We start from the raw sequence: 19,077 nt of genomic DNA on the forward strand, positions 1-19,077 counted from the left end.
GGAGCTGTGTACTCACTCAGCATTTGGATCTGTAGTGCTATAAATCTGCTCTCCCACTGCCTGCATCGCCTCGGATTAGGTAAGGCTGAATGGTCTGAATTAAGCAACTTGAAATAGTTCTCCAGTATTGTACTTGTCTCAACTTGGCGCTGGTCAGAACTGCTGGTTAGGAGGATATGGACAACTTCTGTCAGGCACTTCAGAGTCAGCTCTGCCTTCCTGCTCACTTCCTCAGGGTTTCTGTCATCCCAGTTGTCACAGTCTGCTAAAACACGCATCAAGACTTCCATGGTGGCAGGTGATACTGCTTGAAGAGCATTCCTCTGAAACCCATTAAGGTAAAAGAATTAGTAAGAAAAATAAATTTAGAAGAATTTAAACCTCTTCAAACCAGTTGTGTCTACTCGAGTTATCTGAAACATGCAATATGCATTATTGTATCTACTAATGTCATGTAGCTGTTAAATAACTAAGAAACATTCAATTTGGATTATGCTGATGGCTACAGATTAAATGCATCCCCTTTTGTTCACTTAAATAGGCTCTCTTTTCCAAAGGGAACGCTTGTATAGAAAAGGAGATATAACTTAAATGTGTGCTACAAAATTTTATAAGGTAGCCTGGATAAACCGTTAATTTGAGGCAAACCTTCACCTGAGTTTTCATTTTAGATTGAGATTCATGATACTTCGGAACATGTGGCAAGAACATAAAAATTAGCAAACGTTTGCCTGGGTCCTGAATGCATTTTCCCATTTCTTCCTGGGGGCCTGATGCATAGGCTGAGGCACAGGGACCCAGGCTTGTGATGAGCTTTGAGGAGTCAGGGACTCTTTGCCCTCTGTGGGGAGCTGCATTCAAGTTTTGGCTCTCAACCCTTAACTTGTTTGACCTACACTGCAGCCATGACCATGCCTGGCCATGTCATTTCTTGAACCTGACCCACTGACTTGACTGCAGCCTGACCCCAGCCCTGCCTCATGGCTATGGTGGGGCTGGCAACCACTGGCCTCTTGACTGACTCTAGGTACCACCAGGAGAGCAAACCCTTACTCTGATGTGCTGACCAGACTTCCTGGCTTGCCTTCAGGCTTGATCACTACTGACTTGTCCAGTGGGCTGGGCTGGTTGATTCCAGCCACCACAGCTGCTCCCATCTCTCTGTCTGGATACAGCGAGATCACACGCTTTGCTGGTCAGGTCAACTGCTGCTGGCCATCCTGCTCAGACTCCACTTGCCTACCCTGATGGAGCAGAGCCTGGCTTTGCAACTCCCTGGAAACCTTTAAAAACACTCTCTCTTCAAGACCATCAGAAGCAGCAACTGCTTGTGACCAGGCTAAGTAGGACATTACAGAAGTCAGGTGAGAAAGAGGATGTTGGCTTTGCTGCTGATGAATACCCTCTTTGTCTCATATTGTTTCAAAGACTTAAACTGCTTCCAAGCTGTAAAGGCCCTATGCCTCCTACTGAAAACAGCTTACTTTCAGCACTGGGAAGTAAGCTAGAATAATTTAATGCAAATGAACACAAAACTTTCATCTTTACAGGTGGAAATTCATAATCTAGTTACACATATTTTTTCTTTAAAATATTACAGTAAGTTCATATGAGCATGTAGTTGCTCTAAAGAGCAAAATTCTATGGTTACTTGAAATTGGGACCCAGCTTATTAGCCAGAATGATCCCAAAGTTCCTAAGACAAAAAGAACTAATCATGGATAATAAATTCTTCTCATTTACAAGTTATGGAGTATTTAAAAGTCTTAAACAAGGAACAAGCATTTGGAGGTTTCAGCAGCTGAAAAGTTTAGCTTATCCTTACCTGGCCACCAGCCACAATAGCTCCAAAGAGATGCAGCAGGCAACATTTTAGGCTTTCCTTGAGATGTTCACTTTCTTGAAAGCATTCTGATTAAATAAAAAGGAGATTTTCCTCAAAAAAACCCACCAACAAATAATAAAAAAAACCCTCTCTATTCCTTGTCATCATCCAAATTACAAAAAAAAATTCAACTCCACTTTGTTTTATATAACTCAGACACAAACACACCAATTCCATTATTATCAAAGTACCACAACATTCCACATTTATCAGGAATTCTCAGGGCCACACCTTCAGTTTGCATAAACTTCCCGTGCCAGCCAACAGAACTATAAACACACAACCTTTGCTCTTGATTCATAAGATAAAAATGAGCCCATTTAATCCATACTAATGAGAAAGAGAAGGGCATTCTAACACACAACCACTTATCAGGCATGACAAAGTTCAGAGAAATTTTGGCATGAAAAGTCTGATGCCATATGCAGTGCAGGTAGCTTAGAAAAACAGTACCTGAGCTGACTTGAAGGCAGAGTGCCAGAGAATCCTGTGCAGATCTGTAACCTTAGCAGTAATTTCAACTATCTAGGAGTAATGACAACTATCCTGCATCACTTCTCTTGCTATAGCTGATAGAAATTAGTCCCAGACAGCCTCAGGATCTCTTCTTAGCAATAGATGTAACCTGGATATTGTTGTTACAGCAATAATTCTAGACCTAACACAGCAGCAAGAAACTACAAAGGATTATTTTTGGAAATACCACTTATTGGCAAGTAAGATTTCTGACTATATACTGAATGTCCAAGCCTGTTATAAAAGAAGACTACAGAGTTATTTTTCCAATCTGTTTTCCAAACAGAACAAAGCTTACTTAGATGATCACACTGTTAGTGAGCTAGTACCTCCTTGACTTATAGCTTCTGGATATTTGTAGAACCTCAGACAAGTTGAAAAGAGCAGTACCAAGCAGATTGTGAATAAATCATTAGGCTAGATAGACTGAAACCATTCCCCTCAAATTAGTCCTGTCATAGCAGAACGCTTAAGGCACATGCTGAGCAATTTCTTACTCTGTCCTTTCTGCCAGTTGGCCAACAAGCAGATGAGTATCTGCTGGCTAATTAGCACACTTTTAGCTTGGTCACATTATATGATATTTAAGAGACTTAGGAGGAACCAAAGGGCAATTCACTAGAGAGAACCTACAGATAACATTCCCCTGTAGCAGCCTTTAGAGTGGGTTTCCAGTGCTCTGGCATAGATAAGGGCATTTTAACTGGCAGCAACAATTTGGTCTTTTTGGCAACTATCTTACACAGCAATGGAATCTCAGGGAACAGGAACTGTGACTCAAACTTAGAAAAATCTAATTCATAAATGCTACCACTCCACAAATAGAACTTATGTTTTGTTTTCAACTAAAACTAACTTAATGGATAGGCTGCAAAAAGGGCTGATTTCACTCCTTCACTGCCCATCCCTCCAGCTTATTCGTGCAGCTTCAAAATTTTGCAGGCACTAGCACTTCAGTATGCTGAACTGGCAAACTACCTGGGCATCCCACATTCTTGAGGTTTAAGTACAGAACACAGACATGTAAGTCCTTCTCTACAATACAAACAATCTGCAATGGGAAGAACACATGCATTCCAAAGTAGCCATGATATTTAATGACTTAACCAGAAAGAAAATTGTTTCCCAAACTCAAAGCCAAAGAGCATTTGCTAGTTGAATGGCACAGAGTTTCATTTTTTGTAGCCATTAAATCATATTAAAGAGACAGAAGTGCATGAACACTCTCCTAGGATTATTTTTCCATGAGAGTTATCAGCACAGTTACTACAGGAATCTCATGTGCAATCACTATGCAACACAATGAAAGAAAAAGTTGGCAATCCACCGAACCAACTCTGACTATGTTAGGCACTGAAATAAAGTCTAGAAATAAAGACAAAGGCTTCCAAAGATGAGCAGGAATGGCAAAATAGTGATGCTTATAGCAAAGAACCAGTACAAAAAACAAGAAACCAAAGTAACTCACTTCATTCAGCCTCAGAAAGCAAGTAAGGGACATTTACATTTATCAGGCATGCTTAGGAGAAAGTTATTTGGGCTCACTAAGTTCATTCCTCTAAAGAAAACCATTTTTAAAAGGCTGTTAGTAATACTTACGGTAAAAGAAAGGAACAAACTCAACAGTGAGGGAAGCTGGTTTATACTTCTGTCTGCTCCTTTCAACTGTACTAAGGAAACGTCTGCAATTGCATTAAAAGACATACACCAAAGAAATTAGACATGATATCTCTGTTTATGACTTACTAATCTATGATATGAAATTATAATATGACATAGTAGAAAACACTGTCATAAATCAGGAGTTATCTTTTGCCTACAGGATGAAAAAGAATAGTGAAGTAGTATTTCATCCTGAAAACATGAATCAAGCTAACCTCATATTCAGTCTGCACCTAAAAATACTTAACATTTTACAAAATGGTTTAGTTAAAAAAATAAAATAAAAAACACCAACCTCTTATTTAGACTGTGTTTATTGTAACTAAGCAACCAACTAGACTGTCAAATTTCTTGACCAAGCAATTTTAAATGGGCACAAAACATTATGAGTTCATTAGGCTGGAGGGAATACACAATCAAATTAAAGGGATGTAATTCTACAGATACACTTATAAACTTATTTTCAAAGATGTAAATTATCTATACTGTGATCTTTTGTTACTTCTTTTGCCCTAATTCAAGCAGGTCTGCCCACCAAATTCCTTTTGGCTTCTTTGTTTCCAGTTGGAAAAAATGGCCAGTTTTTGGAAGTAGAAAGTGATGTAAGCACCTTCAGGGTGATCAGTTACAACCAATCACCTCATACTATATCCTCAAATTTAATTTTCTTTCAACTTTTATATTAACAGTAAAAAAACTGTAATTTTTGAAAGTTACTTAAACCATATCCAGTTAAAGAAAGCATAACATGTTTCTGTGGTGTGATTCTATTGGTTCATGGTTAAAGCTTTCATAAACCACAGTATTTACAATCCTGCACTGGTCCACACATACCCTGCAATTCGCTGCCTCCAGTTTCGATACGGATCGTATAGACTTTCACAGAAAGCCAATGCATGTCTCACAAATTCCTCTATGGGAGTCTGATCCTCCACTTCTTTTTCTTTTGTTTTGCTTTTTAACTGAGAAGACAAAGAAAGCCATGGTCATAAAACTCCCAAAAATTGAAAATTAATCTTGATCTGCCCCAGAACAGTTCTGAGCCTACAAATTGTTCCCCACATAACACTTCTACTGAAAGAGCAAATCACATAAAAATGAGCAGGAGGTATCAGATGGCAGAAATACAGACAAAAATTATTAACCATGTACCTGTTGAATGTACAATGTAGTCATGGTGATAACATGGTTAATGTAAGAACACATCCCAATCTCTTCCACATTAGCCAAATTCCTGTGAAGACAACATAAAAACCACAAATTGTACACAGTGTACCATTTGAAGCTAGTTCAAACAATGCTTCTTTTAGCATTCTGTCTATACTCATACAAAAGGATACCAGCATTTCAAAAATACTCTCCAAAAGTCTGCACATACTTAAATGTTTATTTCTGTCACCATTACAGAGCTCACAAGTTTTCATCTAACAGGAAGAAAGATTCAAGTCACTCTGCTACAGGCCAATTCCATCTGGAATTTGGGGTTTCAGAGGTTAAGCAGATTCCCAGGACACCCTAAATAGAAAGCTCAGAAATGGCATCTGATAACAAAGACAATAACTTCCACTTTACTAGTGTATACACTTTCTAAAACTTTCGGAAACATATTACCTAGAAATATTTATTCACTTTAAATTATCTGGAGCAAAACAAACACCTAATACATTATTTTAGAAAATAAAGCAACAACAACTAGGAATTTCTCAGTTTTGAAGTTCCAAAGATCAGATACCAAAGTGATGACATAGGAGAACTTTTCAGCAAGTAAAGGTGACACCAGTTTACAATTCAGAAGCACATTACCACCATCCACTCAGCTCATATTTCAGGACACTTAAACACTACCATACAGCTCTTTGTATTGTTTCAGAGGTAAGGCAAACCAAAGTTTATTCAAACACTCCTCAGTAAAGCAGATTCTTCATTATATTTTATCCCCTTCCTCTCTCTAAAAGCATTTTGCAACAGCAAACTTAAAAAATAGTGAGGAATAGATCCCTAAAAATAGTTTATTCATTTGTGTCAGCAGAATTATAGTATCAGGCAGAAGTTTCAGAAGGAAATCAGCTGCATGAGCAGTGTAGTAAGTTTCACAAGCTGTTTATGGAATTATAAGCATGTTAAGAATGTGAAACAGTTCTTCCTGTACAATTTTCTCAAGTTATTTCATAGCTAACACTTGTTAAAGTGCACCTTTTCTTTTAAAGGTGTTTCTTATACAAGGTACATCATATCTTGAATTCCCATAGGTTTAACTTCTACAGCTGCAAGGAATTTAAAGTGTTTAAACCCCTCCTATTCCTATTGCAAACATTATTGTTAACATGACTGCACTGCTCTCCTCTCTGTTTTTTATTCCCAAAGCCTTTATTTTGACAATTGTGAGAATTGTCATTTCTCGGTATCTACTGGAAGATATCAAATCACATTGTATGTGTCATTAAAATCTACATTTATAGGCTGCATCAAGATCTCTTACCTGCAAAGGATGATAAAAAATTTCACAAGTAAAAGTGACAGAGTCTGCTGCTGCTCTTCCAGGCCATCTGACATTTTCTGGACACACTGCAGCAACTGGAGCCTGAGGACCTGAAGAATGTTATCAGGAAGCAGGGATATTCCTGGCGGAATGTCATCCACCCTAAAGAAAAAAGCCAGATACAAAATTGTAATCATACAAATGCCAAGCTGCCAATCCATTTCCATGTACTCATGTAGTGTTCCAGTGAAGTTCTGTGGGAAAGGTCACCCAGCTGACACATCACAAACACTTGCTAATGAACCACAAGGAAATGTCTGGTGGCAATACAACAGCTTGAGCTTTCTTTTCCCCAGCAATGAACTACATTAAAAAAAAAGGTGTTAAAATTCATTAACTGGCTTCCTAAATCCTCCTCCATACAATAAGCTGCTTGATTGCCACAGAGAAATTGGAGGTAAACAGGTGGCCAGGGAAATCCCCAGGATAGCCACAGTGGAATTAAACATGAGAACAAAACCAATTTGGAAGAACATTTTCAACTTTCTACTGAAGATTAAAAGTGTCCAAATAAATAACATGCCAACTATTACACAGTTACTGAAGTTCAGCTGGTATTCATCCACAGTGAACCTCATGCTGCTCTTACATAAATTTCAGAAAGCCACACAAAATTATCTCACCTATTGTTTTCTGCAACCTAGAACATTTTTAGAAACACACAAGTGAGAACCAAGACCGGATGAAAAGAATGGGTTTGTTTGTGGTTTAATATTTTTTTCCAGTGATCCAAAACCAAATAAGAAAATGACCCATGAACAACCATTAGGAAACCCATATCAATAACAGTATAGAAATCTACAGATGTGTAAGAATATTTTTTGGGATGAAAACTGTTTATCCACAGTTGCACATGCTAAAAACAGTCAGCCTTTGGCAGAAGCTATTTACCCTGACACATCCTCTACAAACTCTATGCAGGAAAAGGAAGGCACAAGCAAGAGCCTTACAGCTTCCAAAAAGCCCTCAGCATGGCCAAAGCCAGAGGAAAATTACAACAAAAAAATTCAGCAAGCTCAAAATCTCACTAGTACAACTGCTGTGTATGTTGCATCTATGCAAGAAAAAACACAAAAAAGATGTGTAGAAACAGTCTACTATTATTCTGGGAAAATGGGGAACAATCCATGGTTTAGCTTCTAATGTTGAAAAGGAAGCCTTTATAGGAGGGAAAACCAGACATCCAGTTTAGTAAAACACCTGGACAGGTATAAGCGACAGAAAGCTCCCATATCCTAGAAAGCAAATGTTACCTATGCTTATACAGGCAACCACCTACTGTTCATTTCCTTGCCTCTTCACACAGTTGTGCAATTTGCTTTTCAAATCATGGAATTCAGAATCTCAAGGGATTCAGAGTTGTAACACAAATTTTATAGCCTAGGCTCTAAACTGATAGCAACACACTAACCATAAAACTGAGAGAAACTGCTTCTTTTCCAACACAAATGCCAAGAAAGAAATTTTAATTTCTTTGATAGTTACTTCTCCCTCAAGATGCTGGCAGATCCACACTCTCTGGAACTACAAGCATGGTTACTCAATCTGATAATTCAGACTTTGTATTTCAGATTCTGATAATTCCCTCTCAGTATTAGGAAAACTGTAATTTTTGACAGCTGAAGTCATATCTCCAGAAGTTAATTCCCTAAAATGGCCAACAAGCCTTTTTCAGTAAGACCATGAAATACTTTACAAGAGAGCAAACAGCATACCCTTCATGCCTCACATCCCAAAGAATGTTTTCTTTGCAGTAGCTGCCTGTCTGTTGCACAACCCATGAGAATTTGGGAGAGATGTGTGAGACCAGCATGAGAAATCCTAATTGGCACTACACAAAAGGAATACACTACAGAGTATATAAATAAATGTAAATATTTATAAATAATCAAGCTTGTTTTCAGCAAATTACTACTATACCACCAAAACCCCTTAGATTTAAAACAAATATTTAAATTTGTTGACACCTAGTACTTATTTTTCCCAACCAGACCCACTGTTTAAAGTAAGTACTAGAAAATGAAGGAAAAATATTAACCAAAAAAAGCCCCATACCTTATCTGACATTGTTACTTTACTGCTGGTACTCTACCTCAAAATATGAGAAAGAACTTGATAAACTGGGGTTCTTCTTATTTATAATTCCCTTATGTTAATGTAGTTATGCAGCCATACAAACTGTGTCAGGTGTCTGAAAGGGAACTGAATGACCTCCATACTGTAGGCACCTATTCCAGCACAAACACACACTGGAATTCTCCTCTTTCAGTGGGAAGCACTTGAGAACAAACTGCTCCAGTAAACCAGGCTTTATTTTTCAACAGTACCCATGTAATCACGCAAACCATGTAATCAGCATTCCTATCTGCATCATTTTTTCTGCATCATTTTTATGTGGATTTCAAGCCAGCAAGTTAATAAAATACTGTTTCTATGGTACTTTGAATGAGCTTCCTTTAAGCACCCTTCGTTCAAGAACCAAAAGCAGAAAAAAAGTATGACAACACTTCAGAGGCCTTTGTTACTTTTAAAAGTATTGAATCAAATAAGAGTTCCTCTCCAATGAGGAAAAAAAACACACCAGCTGGTAAAGGTTTTATCCTTTTCATGGTAAATACATATGACATGGATACATGTTTTGAGGGAAACAACAGACAGCTTTGCTGGTCGTTTGTGCTCAATGATCAAACCATTAGCACCGCTATATTCACCTTTTCAGCAAAAGCATTAATAACATCATCAACGAGAGTAGAGGCACAAAGATAGGGGTAGACCTGAAGCTCTATAAGCCTATAAGCTGCATAACTGTATAAGCTCTACTCATACAGTCAAATCATACTGGATACACTCACACACTATATTTAGAGGTTTCCTAATTCTGTACTGCTTAGCATCTTTCACATTTCCAAAGCAGACTTAAGGAAATCAGATATTCTCATTTACAGAAAGAAAACTCTTATGAGTTAAATCAGCAAGTGACAGTGCCAATTAAGAGTCCTTTCAGGAAGAAAAAAAAACCCAAAACCAAACGTGTAATAGAATTTTTACATTTCTTAACTGGTATTTTCTTGGATGCTAAAAATCCCCACATATGTTTTAGATTGACACAAAATTTCATGTCTGTCTTCCAAAAGGTTGGTTGTGTCCAGCAATCTGTACAAGTCTTCTCCCTAAACAGTTTCTCATAATTTCCTGGCATTAGCCTTTCACTGTACAAGGTCTTTCAGGCATATAGCTGTAAAAGATACAAGATTTATAGAAGGAAAAAAAGAAAAAAAAATGGTGCAGTCAGTTTCTCATTTTAGCTAGCATCATATTTTTTTAAGACCAGACAGAATTAGTTGTCTAATAAGGAATCCAGTTAAAAAGAAAAAAAATAAAATTACTCTACAGGGTCCTGTGGCCTCTGGAGTCATTGGAAATCAGCATTTGGTGGTTCTACACTGACCTACTTTGCTTTTTCATGGGCCCCACTATGTAAAGGCCTGCAATATAAATTGACAAAGCCCAAAAAAGTGCCACTTTTTACATGCCGGATTATATCACAAATTCAAGCATGGACAGAAACTGCAATTCTTTGTTAATTCTAATATCTGATTGCCATGTTTTTTTAATGCAGACATAAAAGCACAGAAATTATCTGCCTTCATCCCTGTGTTGCTCTGATGCTTTTTCTTTACATCTGTTACACAAATGAGGCTAAATCCACATGGCTCTCCTTTTTTAGACTAAATCACTAATCCTGTCATTAAGCTCAGAAAAACACACATTATTTTTACACTCACTGAAGTCACCATTTATCACAATGAAGATGCTGCTACTGTTCTGCATAATTAAGCTTTATGGTGCTAAAAAATACCAACATGAGCACATACACTAAAAACACAAACTCAGAGTACAAGTAAGTTTTAAAAACTTTAAAATCAAAGTACCAAGACATTCTTCTGTTCCAGTGTTCCTATTTTATAGTAAATAGTATGTTAAAGATAACGTGCAAAGGACAAACTTTTTTTACTTAACTAAACACAGTAAGATGCATTTTTGACACTACAACAGAATAATTTTCAGAAAGAGCACAGAATTAACTTGAAGGTCTTGCTTGCTGATAATTGCACTATATATTTCACACTCATATAGGCATATGAGGAAAATTTTAATACAAAGACCTGGGAAGTCCAGGTTTTATCTGCTGAGATCCAGTTGCAGCATCCTTCATTTCCTTGTTACAGTTGAGGCTATCGCTTGCACTTCAAACAGGATCGGATCCAAAGCCCATTAAAGAATTTCCATTGATTTCAACAGGGCTTGGAATGCAGCCATCATGCAAGGAGCACCATTCTTTGCTTTCAAACACCATTAGTGGTATCAGCTACAATACTGACACCAGGTCTCATGAAGTTTGAATCCTTTAACATTTGTTTTTTTCTTAAAATCCCTAGTTCATCCAAGCACCTCAAAAGCAAGAGAAAACATCCAACACCTAAGTTTTCACTCCTCATTCTCAAAGGCACACATGAAAACACAACATACAAATTTAAAATACTAAACATGAAACTCTGAAATTAGGCTCTAACAGACCCTCATGATTATAAGTGGGAGCTTTTGGTCAGCAACACAGGGGAAGTCAGCAACACTCTTACCCTGAAATCTTCATGGATGCAAGGAAATCACTCGAGTCTATAACTGGTACATATTTTAATCTGTAAATGTTTTCAGTTGAGATACCCAAATCTTTCATTGAGCATTTAATTTGTCCTTAATCTACAGCAACCCCTGAAATAAGATTACAAATTCTCTACCTACATCTTGCTTCTCTTCTGTCACTGCTGATGCAGATAGTAAACACAGTTTCATATGCAACACTTAATGAATACTTACTAAAAAAAAAATAAAAAATTATGAGGAACACAAGGAATAACAATTATATTTCTATGAGCAAGAATAAGAAGTACTCATGCCAATTTCCTAATACAATGCAAATACCAGTATTTGCCTAGTTTCAACATTCCCAACCCAACTCAACCTTCAAATGAATGGCAGTGCCACTTGACAACTAAAAAACTTCCTTATGTTTAAAGGCAGCACTTCCATTGAACAAGACTGGGCTCTCAGCCAGGTTTGTTTCAGATATCAGGGAAAGATGAACAGGTCTCCAATTCTACATACCTCGTTGGCAGCTTCTCAAAGTCCACATCCAGAAACTGTTCATAGCTAGACACAAAACTATCCAACCAGAGCTTCAGGTAATCTGGATCTTTCTGTAAAAAGGAAGAGAACATTAGGCAATATTGCACTCAAGGTCATCTATCAACAGCTCTGTAATACTACCTCAAATAAAAAGCTTCTATTTAATGCATTTCAACTGAGAGAAAGGAGGAAATACACATTTTTTTAGAATTAAAAGGAAAAATTACCACCTGTGTACTTTGAAATCTTCAGCCACATGGGACATTTTTGCTCTGCTCTTTAGTTTATGTATCTCCTCTTCTTGGCACCAGCATCAACCAAAGCATTTTAGCTTTTCCCCTCACAGACAACTTATTCTCCAGGATCATCCAGACCAGCTTTACAAACTTATTAGAATATGCTCTAGTCTTGATATCATAGATACAAGTACACAACAATCCTTATGGCTCATAAATTAAATAAGAACCCTAACAGCAATCCTAATCACAAAATAATTTTCTTTCTGCTTCACTCATAGGTCAACATGGCAGATAATAGCAGAAGAGAGACAGATGGTGTTCAGAAAGACAATGTAGAAACTGACTTGCATACTACATAGCAATAAAACAGATAGAAAATTATATTTAAGCTTCCTAGTTGTTTCTAGTAGAGCACAAAGACTCTCTTTGTGACCAGCAGTCCCTCAGGGATGGACATTGTCCCAGGAACTAGGACAGATACTAAACCACTACAAACCACACAGGGAAACTCTGTCAAAATATGTATTTGAGGTAGTCTTACTCTAGAAGTCAAGCTGCTTAATTTTCAAAAATAAGTTACCAGCCCATAGTTAAGATATTACTCTGCCAGGACTGTGCAGTCCGGTCCATTAACACACATGCACATTCTACGCTGTTTAAAAACAGTTTTAAAATTTTTGCCTGAAGTATTTGAGATGACAAATAATTTCTGAATCCACCACATAATTTGTAACATTTTGCAGAAGTTGAGAACATTTTTCTTCTGATTATTTGCTTCCACTGACTTTACTGCATTTTCGTGTTGACTTTTCCTAATTATCTTATTTTCTCTTCTTCTGAAAAATTCCTAATTTCTCCTTCCTTCATAATCCTTCTTCTCCTCATCTCTGCTTTTATTAATTTTTCAATTATGTAAGTAATCACTCCCTTTCTTTTTCTGTTAAGAATCCATCAAAACAGCACTGTGTTCTGGAAGTGTAATGCAGGCTTGTTCTCATATTCAATATGCACTGAACTACCAAACTGTTAACTTATCTTAAACACACATACCAATTGTCCTCAACATGAAATTGCAAAACACAGAATGAAGGAAGAGGTTGAGATAAAGAATAATTTCAACGTTTCCAAGCTACTGGTTTAAGCTACAGAGGTTGTTGGATTACCACAAGTAGGTGAGTACAGAATATACATTTTTCAGGTTCAGACATCAAACATATTGAAAAAATCAACTCAAAAGTTAGACAAGAAGTAAGACCTGCCTAAAAGAACAATTTAGAAGTAGTAGAAGAAAGACGCTGGCTTCAGACGTCCCAGCTTTCCAAAAATTTTCATATATTTAAAGCTTTAACTTTCTTATATTTCACAGCAAGTAATTTTAGTAGCAAGCAAGCCATTTCACAGGATCATAAAGACATGGAAAACTGAGATAGCATTTTAGTAATTACAGTACAGATCAGGCTACAAAAGAAAAAGCAACCACAGTGAAGTAATGAAGAGAAATGTTGCCATTTCCACACATTCATGCCCTGATGATAATGGCCATATACACGTGGCAAAAACTAAACTTACACGACTTTCTCCCTGTTGAACAAACTGCTGCTTCATTAGCATGAGAAACTTCTCCTTGAAACCCAAAAAGAAACACTAGATTGATTCTATTCATATTTCCAAATTAAAATTGTTTGTTGACACAGCTCAGGCATATTCCCAATTGTTAACAGTAAATTTGTGTAAAAAAACCCTGTTGTTATTGGTCACCATGAAAGAAGACATGCAAGTAACAACACTATCTGACTTTAAATGCTTTAACAAAAGTCAAGAATGAGAAAAGGGGAAGGGTAGGGCAAAAGATGAAATTATATTAAATGTCTCCTTGGTCCTTTTTAATGATATAGCCTACATCAGTTTCAAGCTTATATTTCAACTATAATACCTTTGCAAAGCTATCAATACAAACTGGAAACAAGAGAACCCTGGCAGAGGATATTTAAGAAGCAGCCCAGATGGCAAGAATAAACCATGTGTTATGAAACAGCCAAACCTTTTTGCCTACCTGTAGAGCACATACTGCTCAATTTGCTTTGCCACTACTACTCCTCCCAGTCCTGGTAAAAACCAAGAACTGCAGTACTGTTTGATCATTCCCTGCAGCACACTATTCAATTCAACACCTTCTACCTCAATCCTGCCATTCAATAAGTTAATATTCCAAGCTATTAAAATAATCTGATTTGTTATCAAAATACCAGGTAGCACTACTGGTATGTGCCAGTAGAAAACAGTTTATGCAATAGTTGACTCACAGTCAAATCTAGAGATTTCCACCCAAGCAACAGCACTAACTCAAAACCACTTGGACAATTTTTTTTTTTTTTAAATTATGAAGGCAAAAAAAGTAAACAAGATCACTTAGCAACATGAGAAACACCAAGAAATAGATCTCCATTATACACTAGCTAACAGAGGCATGCCTCCTTTCCAGAAACGAACAAAAATGAAGACTTGTGAAGCAGAAGTTCATTCCAGGAAAAAGTGATAAAATACTTAGCAGACGGGCTACAATTAAGATATGTAAGTGATTTCAAAACTGTTAAAAACAGAAGTTATAAACAGGTTTCAAACTTCAAATCTGGCCCAGGTTTTCTTTTTTTTTTATTAGCAGCAATCATTCCACATCCTAGGCACCAGTCTCCTGTTGAAAGCTGCAAGAAATCTACATTTTACTGAAACAGTTTTAAGAAAGGAAACTGAAAATAGTAAATGTTACCCTTGGCAAAATACATATAAATGTCACAAAACACAGCTAAATACATACAACATTTCTGAAGACCTGCCTGTGTGAGTCAGATATATCTACACTCTTCCAAACCAAAGGCATCATAGTTCATGAGAAACGGAGTCTTTTTACAGTGGTTTAAAATTCCAAGTTCATAATAAAACCAGGCAGTAATAACAGGTATCAGTTGTTTTGTTTACACTGTGATTTTATGCACAATGCAATTACCCTACCCAGCATCTTTATCTTGAACTGAATTTTTTCTTGAGGTCAGCTGCTCCCAGTTAATCTGGAGTTTAAATTTGGTGGAATGAAAAATCAAAAAGAATGTATTTCTGTTAAGTTCTCCCCCCACTCACCTTTTCAACTATCCTCTATTTTCCCACGACAGAAGTGGTAAACTATATTAACAGCAGAACATGAATTAACCTTACATTAACATGACTATATTTGTGTTCTCCAATGCCAGATCAACTTTCCAAGCCAGTACAGTTGCAATATGACAAATATCTGTGTTGTTATGTGCCAGAAGAATGCATCCCACAGGATCCATGCTGCCACTGAGGGCAACAAGTCACTGAACTGCAACCTCAGCTCCACCTGATTCATTATAAATTGTAAGCTACTACATTACATCTGTGGTCCTTCTAAGGAAGTAGCAGAACACCAGAATAAAGCATCATAGATTCTCAAGAAGCCTTGCTACTAGTAGAAGCAGCAAGAACTATGGAATGTATTTCCCCTCTTTGAAAATTATCCTTTTGTTATCATTTTGCACACAGGTAACTGGAGGCTGTATGTCAGAAAACAGCTGCAAATTGTTTTCTGTGGTGCTGGTTGAAGATGAACTTTTAAAGCACAGTTTACAAAACAACACATGCTTTGATAATATACCACAAGGCTAAACTGAGATAAACCAATGTGAGGATTGGTATTCTTTTCCAGCCCCACCAAAATACTCTGCAGACATCCTATGAGATCAGCAAGAAATCAAGAAGGACATTTTTGATTTGTACAGCAGCAGTAAAAACAGGAAGAAGCTTGTAAGTGGTTATAAAATGCCTTTCACCAGTTACAACTTTCCAATTACTATAAGATAAAAAAGGTTGTTTTCTGAAACCTTAAAGCCTTCTAAGTTACAAGCCTAAGCTTTTAATTTATTTATCTGAAACCTGCCTAGGTTTTTGGTGCAGGACAAATTTATGTAACTTATTTGAATAATAATTCACATATAGAAACTGCATGTCTTAAAACTCCTGGAAGATAATTTCCCCATGGCTTGAACTCCAAGAAGGTAAAATCCAATTCAAGTCAGCCATTTCTCTCCATAGTGATAAACAGAAACAACCAGAGTTTTAACAAAGCTATCTTAAAGGTGCCATTGTAAGAAAGGTGAAAATCTAAGAAAAAAACCCTGAAAAACAAAATAAAGGCCACAAGTTTGCAGAGGCTCAGCTTAGGCTCCTGAGCTCAGCCCATTGTAATGCAGGCCTGTGAACTGCTGTAGCAAGTGCTCTAGCAGTCACTCACCCACACTAATGAAAAAGAAGTCCTTTATGCCTATTCAATCAAATAGCTCAGAGTACCTGAAAGTGAAAATACTTCCTTGTTCCTTCCCTTCCCTAAATACCTCTGGTTTTCACTAAAAAAACAACCAACCAACCCAACTCGGCACAATGACATACCACCCTTCAGGCTCCATTTCCTTAAGATCCTCTCGGCACAATAAGAGTTGCTACAGCTCCTTACACTTTAAAGAAAAGAACTGCCAGGCAAGGGCACTGGAGTGTTTCTAACAGGTACTGAAAATAACCTCAAAAAACTCAAAACCACAACACACTAAACCCATCTCCCATGAAACAGCCAGAGGAGAGTTAGGTAGTTGTTTTTTGGGTTTTTTCTTTTCCATCATAGTTAGCGCAATGCTAGAAAGGAAAAAAAAATTGCTAAATAAACTCATTGTACTGGTCCCCAGTATGCACTGCAATACTGTGATTAAACACTACCAAACAATTATCAAGATTCCCATGGAGCGTTAACATTTGCAATATGGATGTATAAACTCCAGCAAGGCTGTTCTTGGAGGTGGTGGAACTGGGAAAAAGCTCCCAATTCACCACCTTCAGCACCGAACCACACTGAGGCAAAGCCAATAGCCAGGGGGAGATCTACTCTGATGCCTTCAGACAAACAGGACCTTCTCTAAGGCAATGATGTGAAAAGAAAACTACAGCCAAAATCTACACCAGCTTGGGACAGGATCTTGTCTTTGATATACCAAATTGTCTGGAAATTACAAGAGCGTTTTCCAGTCTCTGTGAAAACTGATAAAATAAATAATACACTCTAATACACTCTTATTTTCCAGTCTGCCTATGCAAGAATGTCACAATAAATGTTTGAACCAGTATAACATTTTTTAGATCCATTAAGAAGCCAGGTAATACTAATCTTACAGCTAGCTCTCAATTAAATGAAAACATTTTACACAAAACTGGCACTGAAGTCATCCCAACAAAGTCTTCAGTCCTGTGCCTTTGGAATACAGGCACACTTACCAAGATTTCAAATCAAAACTATTTATGTATTTATATAAAGGGTTTCTTTTAGATTTAGTAGTAACTTCCATTTCTACTAAGGCTTCAGGCAAAGAATTGGAAGGGCAAAGCTCAGTAGAATTATATAGATATGTTCAGGAAGTATTAGTTGCTAAAAACAAAAGCTGGATCCACCCGAGGCTCTTTGCAGTGTCACATTCCATGCTCTAAAGGCAAAAATTCCCTGCAGGGCAGTTCAGAGTCCAGCTATCAGACAAGCCCGACTTGTTCGACAAGCCAGTCGTTTGAAGTCATTAAATTTAACATGCAGCCATCAAACAGCCAGCCGAGTCTGACTCCTGTGCTAGCTCTCAGTCAACCTTCAAAGTGGATTTCAGCTTAGAAGCACAACCATAAAATCTCACTGGCACTGGCATTATCATAACTAATCCCCCATCCCCAAGCATTTTATTTAAAATACGAACAGTCCTTTGGTGTCAAGGTTAAATTAGACTTACAAAATGTAACATTAGGAAACTAAATATGAAGCACTGCCTTTAGATCACTGGCAAATTTACTCATCTTCAAATTAATTGAAGTAGTCTGCATAATGCAGAACTGCAGAACATTTCTCAACACTGTTTGAAATAAACTATTCATTTGGGAATTAGAAGATTTGTGTTAAGGGAGCTCTTTCCTCTTCATGTTTTCAGACATACAAGGCTACATTTCCAGCATGAGAACTCCTAGCAGCCTTTACTCTGAAACATGACACAATGCTCAGGCTGTTTGTGAACCTTTCATGCAAAATGCCAAATTAAAATATTAAAAGTTTTTGTTATAGCAGCAACACTGCAGTTAGAATTAGTCAAAGGCTTTATGATAAACCATTCCAAACTGGTATGACTGCCTTGATAAATTCAATCAATCAATTCTAATTGATTGGGGAATTACCTTTGGGCACAACTTTCCATTATAATCAAAATACTGATTTTTGGATCAGTGCATCCAAAAGAAAAAAAGACAAGTAACTATCAATCTCCGTTTTCAACATCCACACAAGCATTCTGTTCCATTTCCAGAATTAAAAGCAAAAAGGGATGGAGTGGTGATGCTTTGTATTATAAATGGCAGTTGCAGTGAATCATGATAGAAACAACTATTTTGGGACAAGTTAAAAATACTCTTTAGCATAGGAATTTATACCAAAATAAGCCTATAGCTGCCAATCATGATGAAATGTAGTTCACAAACTTTAAAGTTAAGTTTAATATTTTTCTTCTCTTTTCACAACAAACAAAAATATTTTTAATCTTCTAGTATTGATTTAAGTTAATCCAAGCACTTTTATTCATTTTCCTTTTTACTTCAGATGTCCAACAAAACTGGAAAAACAAAATGAAAGAATTTTCTTACTAAAATAGAAGAAAGCCTCTACTTTTCTTTCTCTTACCTTTTTTATTGTTGCTGTTGTTGTTGAATGATGATATAATTACAGCCTTGTAGCTTGAAACTGGCACGTGACTGATGCCATCCATGGGATAAATCTAATTAATGTGATCTCAGATTTTAATGTCTTCACATTTGACAGAAAGTACCAATAGGCAAGCCCCACGTACAAGTTGGTATACCCTATTTCAGCTTTCTGGAGTCCACTGCACAGGGCACTTATCAGGAATTTACCATACTGTAACAAATTACATTCTATTAACATTCAATTTTCCCATCAAAGTTGG

At 37.0% G+C, this 19,077-nt stretch overlaps 1 protein-coding gene across 3 annotated transcripts in view; it reads right to left on the reverse strand.

The window, feature by feature from the left end:
• Positions 1-19,077, reverse strand: part of NBEAL1 (neurobeachin like 1) — a 77,297-nt gene that overhangs the window by 50,526 nt on the left and 7,694 nt on the right. For all 3 annotated transcript variants that reach the window (XM_056496458.1, XM_056496460.1, XM_056496461.1), the window contains exons 3-9: positions 11,769-11,860; positions 6,543-6,704; positions 5,216-5,297; positions 4,898-5,025; positions 4,001-4,083; positions 1,826-1,911; positions 17-323 (exon numbers count right to left, since the gene is read on the reverse strand). In XM_056496458.1, the coding sequence (XP_056352433.1) occupies positions 17-323; positions 1,826-1,911; positions 4,001-4,083; positions 4,898-5,025; positions 5,216-5,297; positions 6,543-6,704; positions 11,769-11,860 (940 nt within the window). The remainder of the gene's footprint in view (positions 1-16; positions 324-1,825; positions 1,912-4,000; positions 4,084-4,897; positions 5,026-5,215; positions 5,298-6,542; positions 6,705-11,768; positions 11,861-19,077) is intronic.

Source organism: Oenanthe melanoleuca, chromosome 7, assembly GCF_029582105.1.
Source record: "Oenanthe melanoleuca isolate GR-GAL-2019-014 chromosome 7, OMel1.0, whole genome shotgun sequence".
NCBI classification, from domain to species: Eukaryota; Metazoa; Chordata; class Aves; order Passeriformes; family Muscicapidae; genus Oenanthe; species Oenanthe melanoleuca.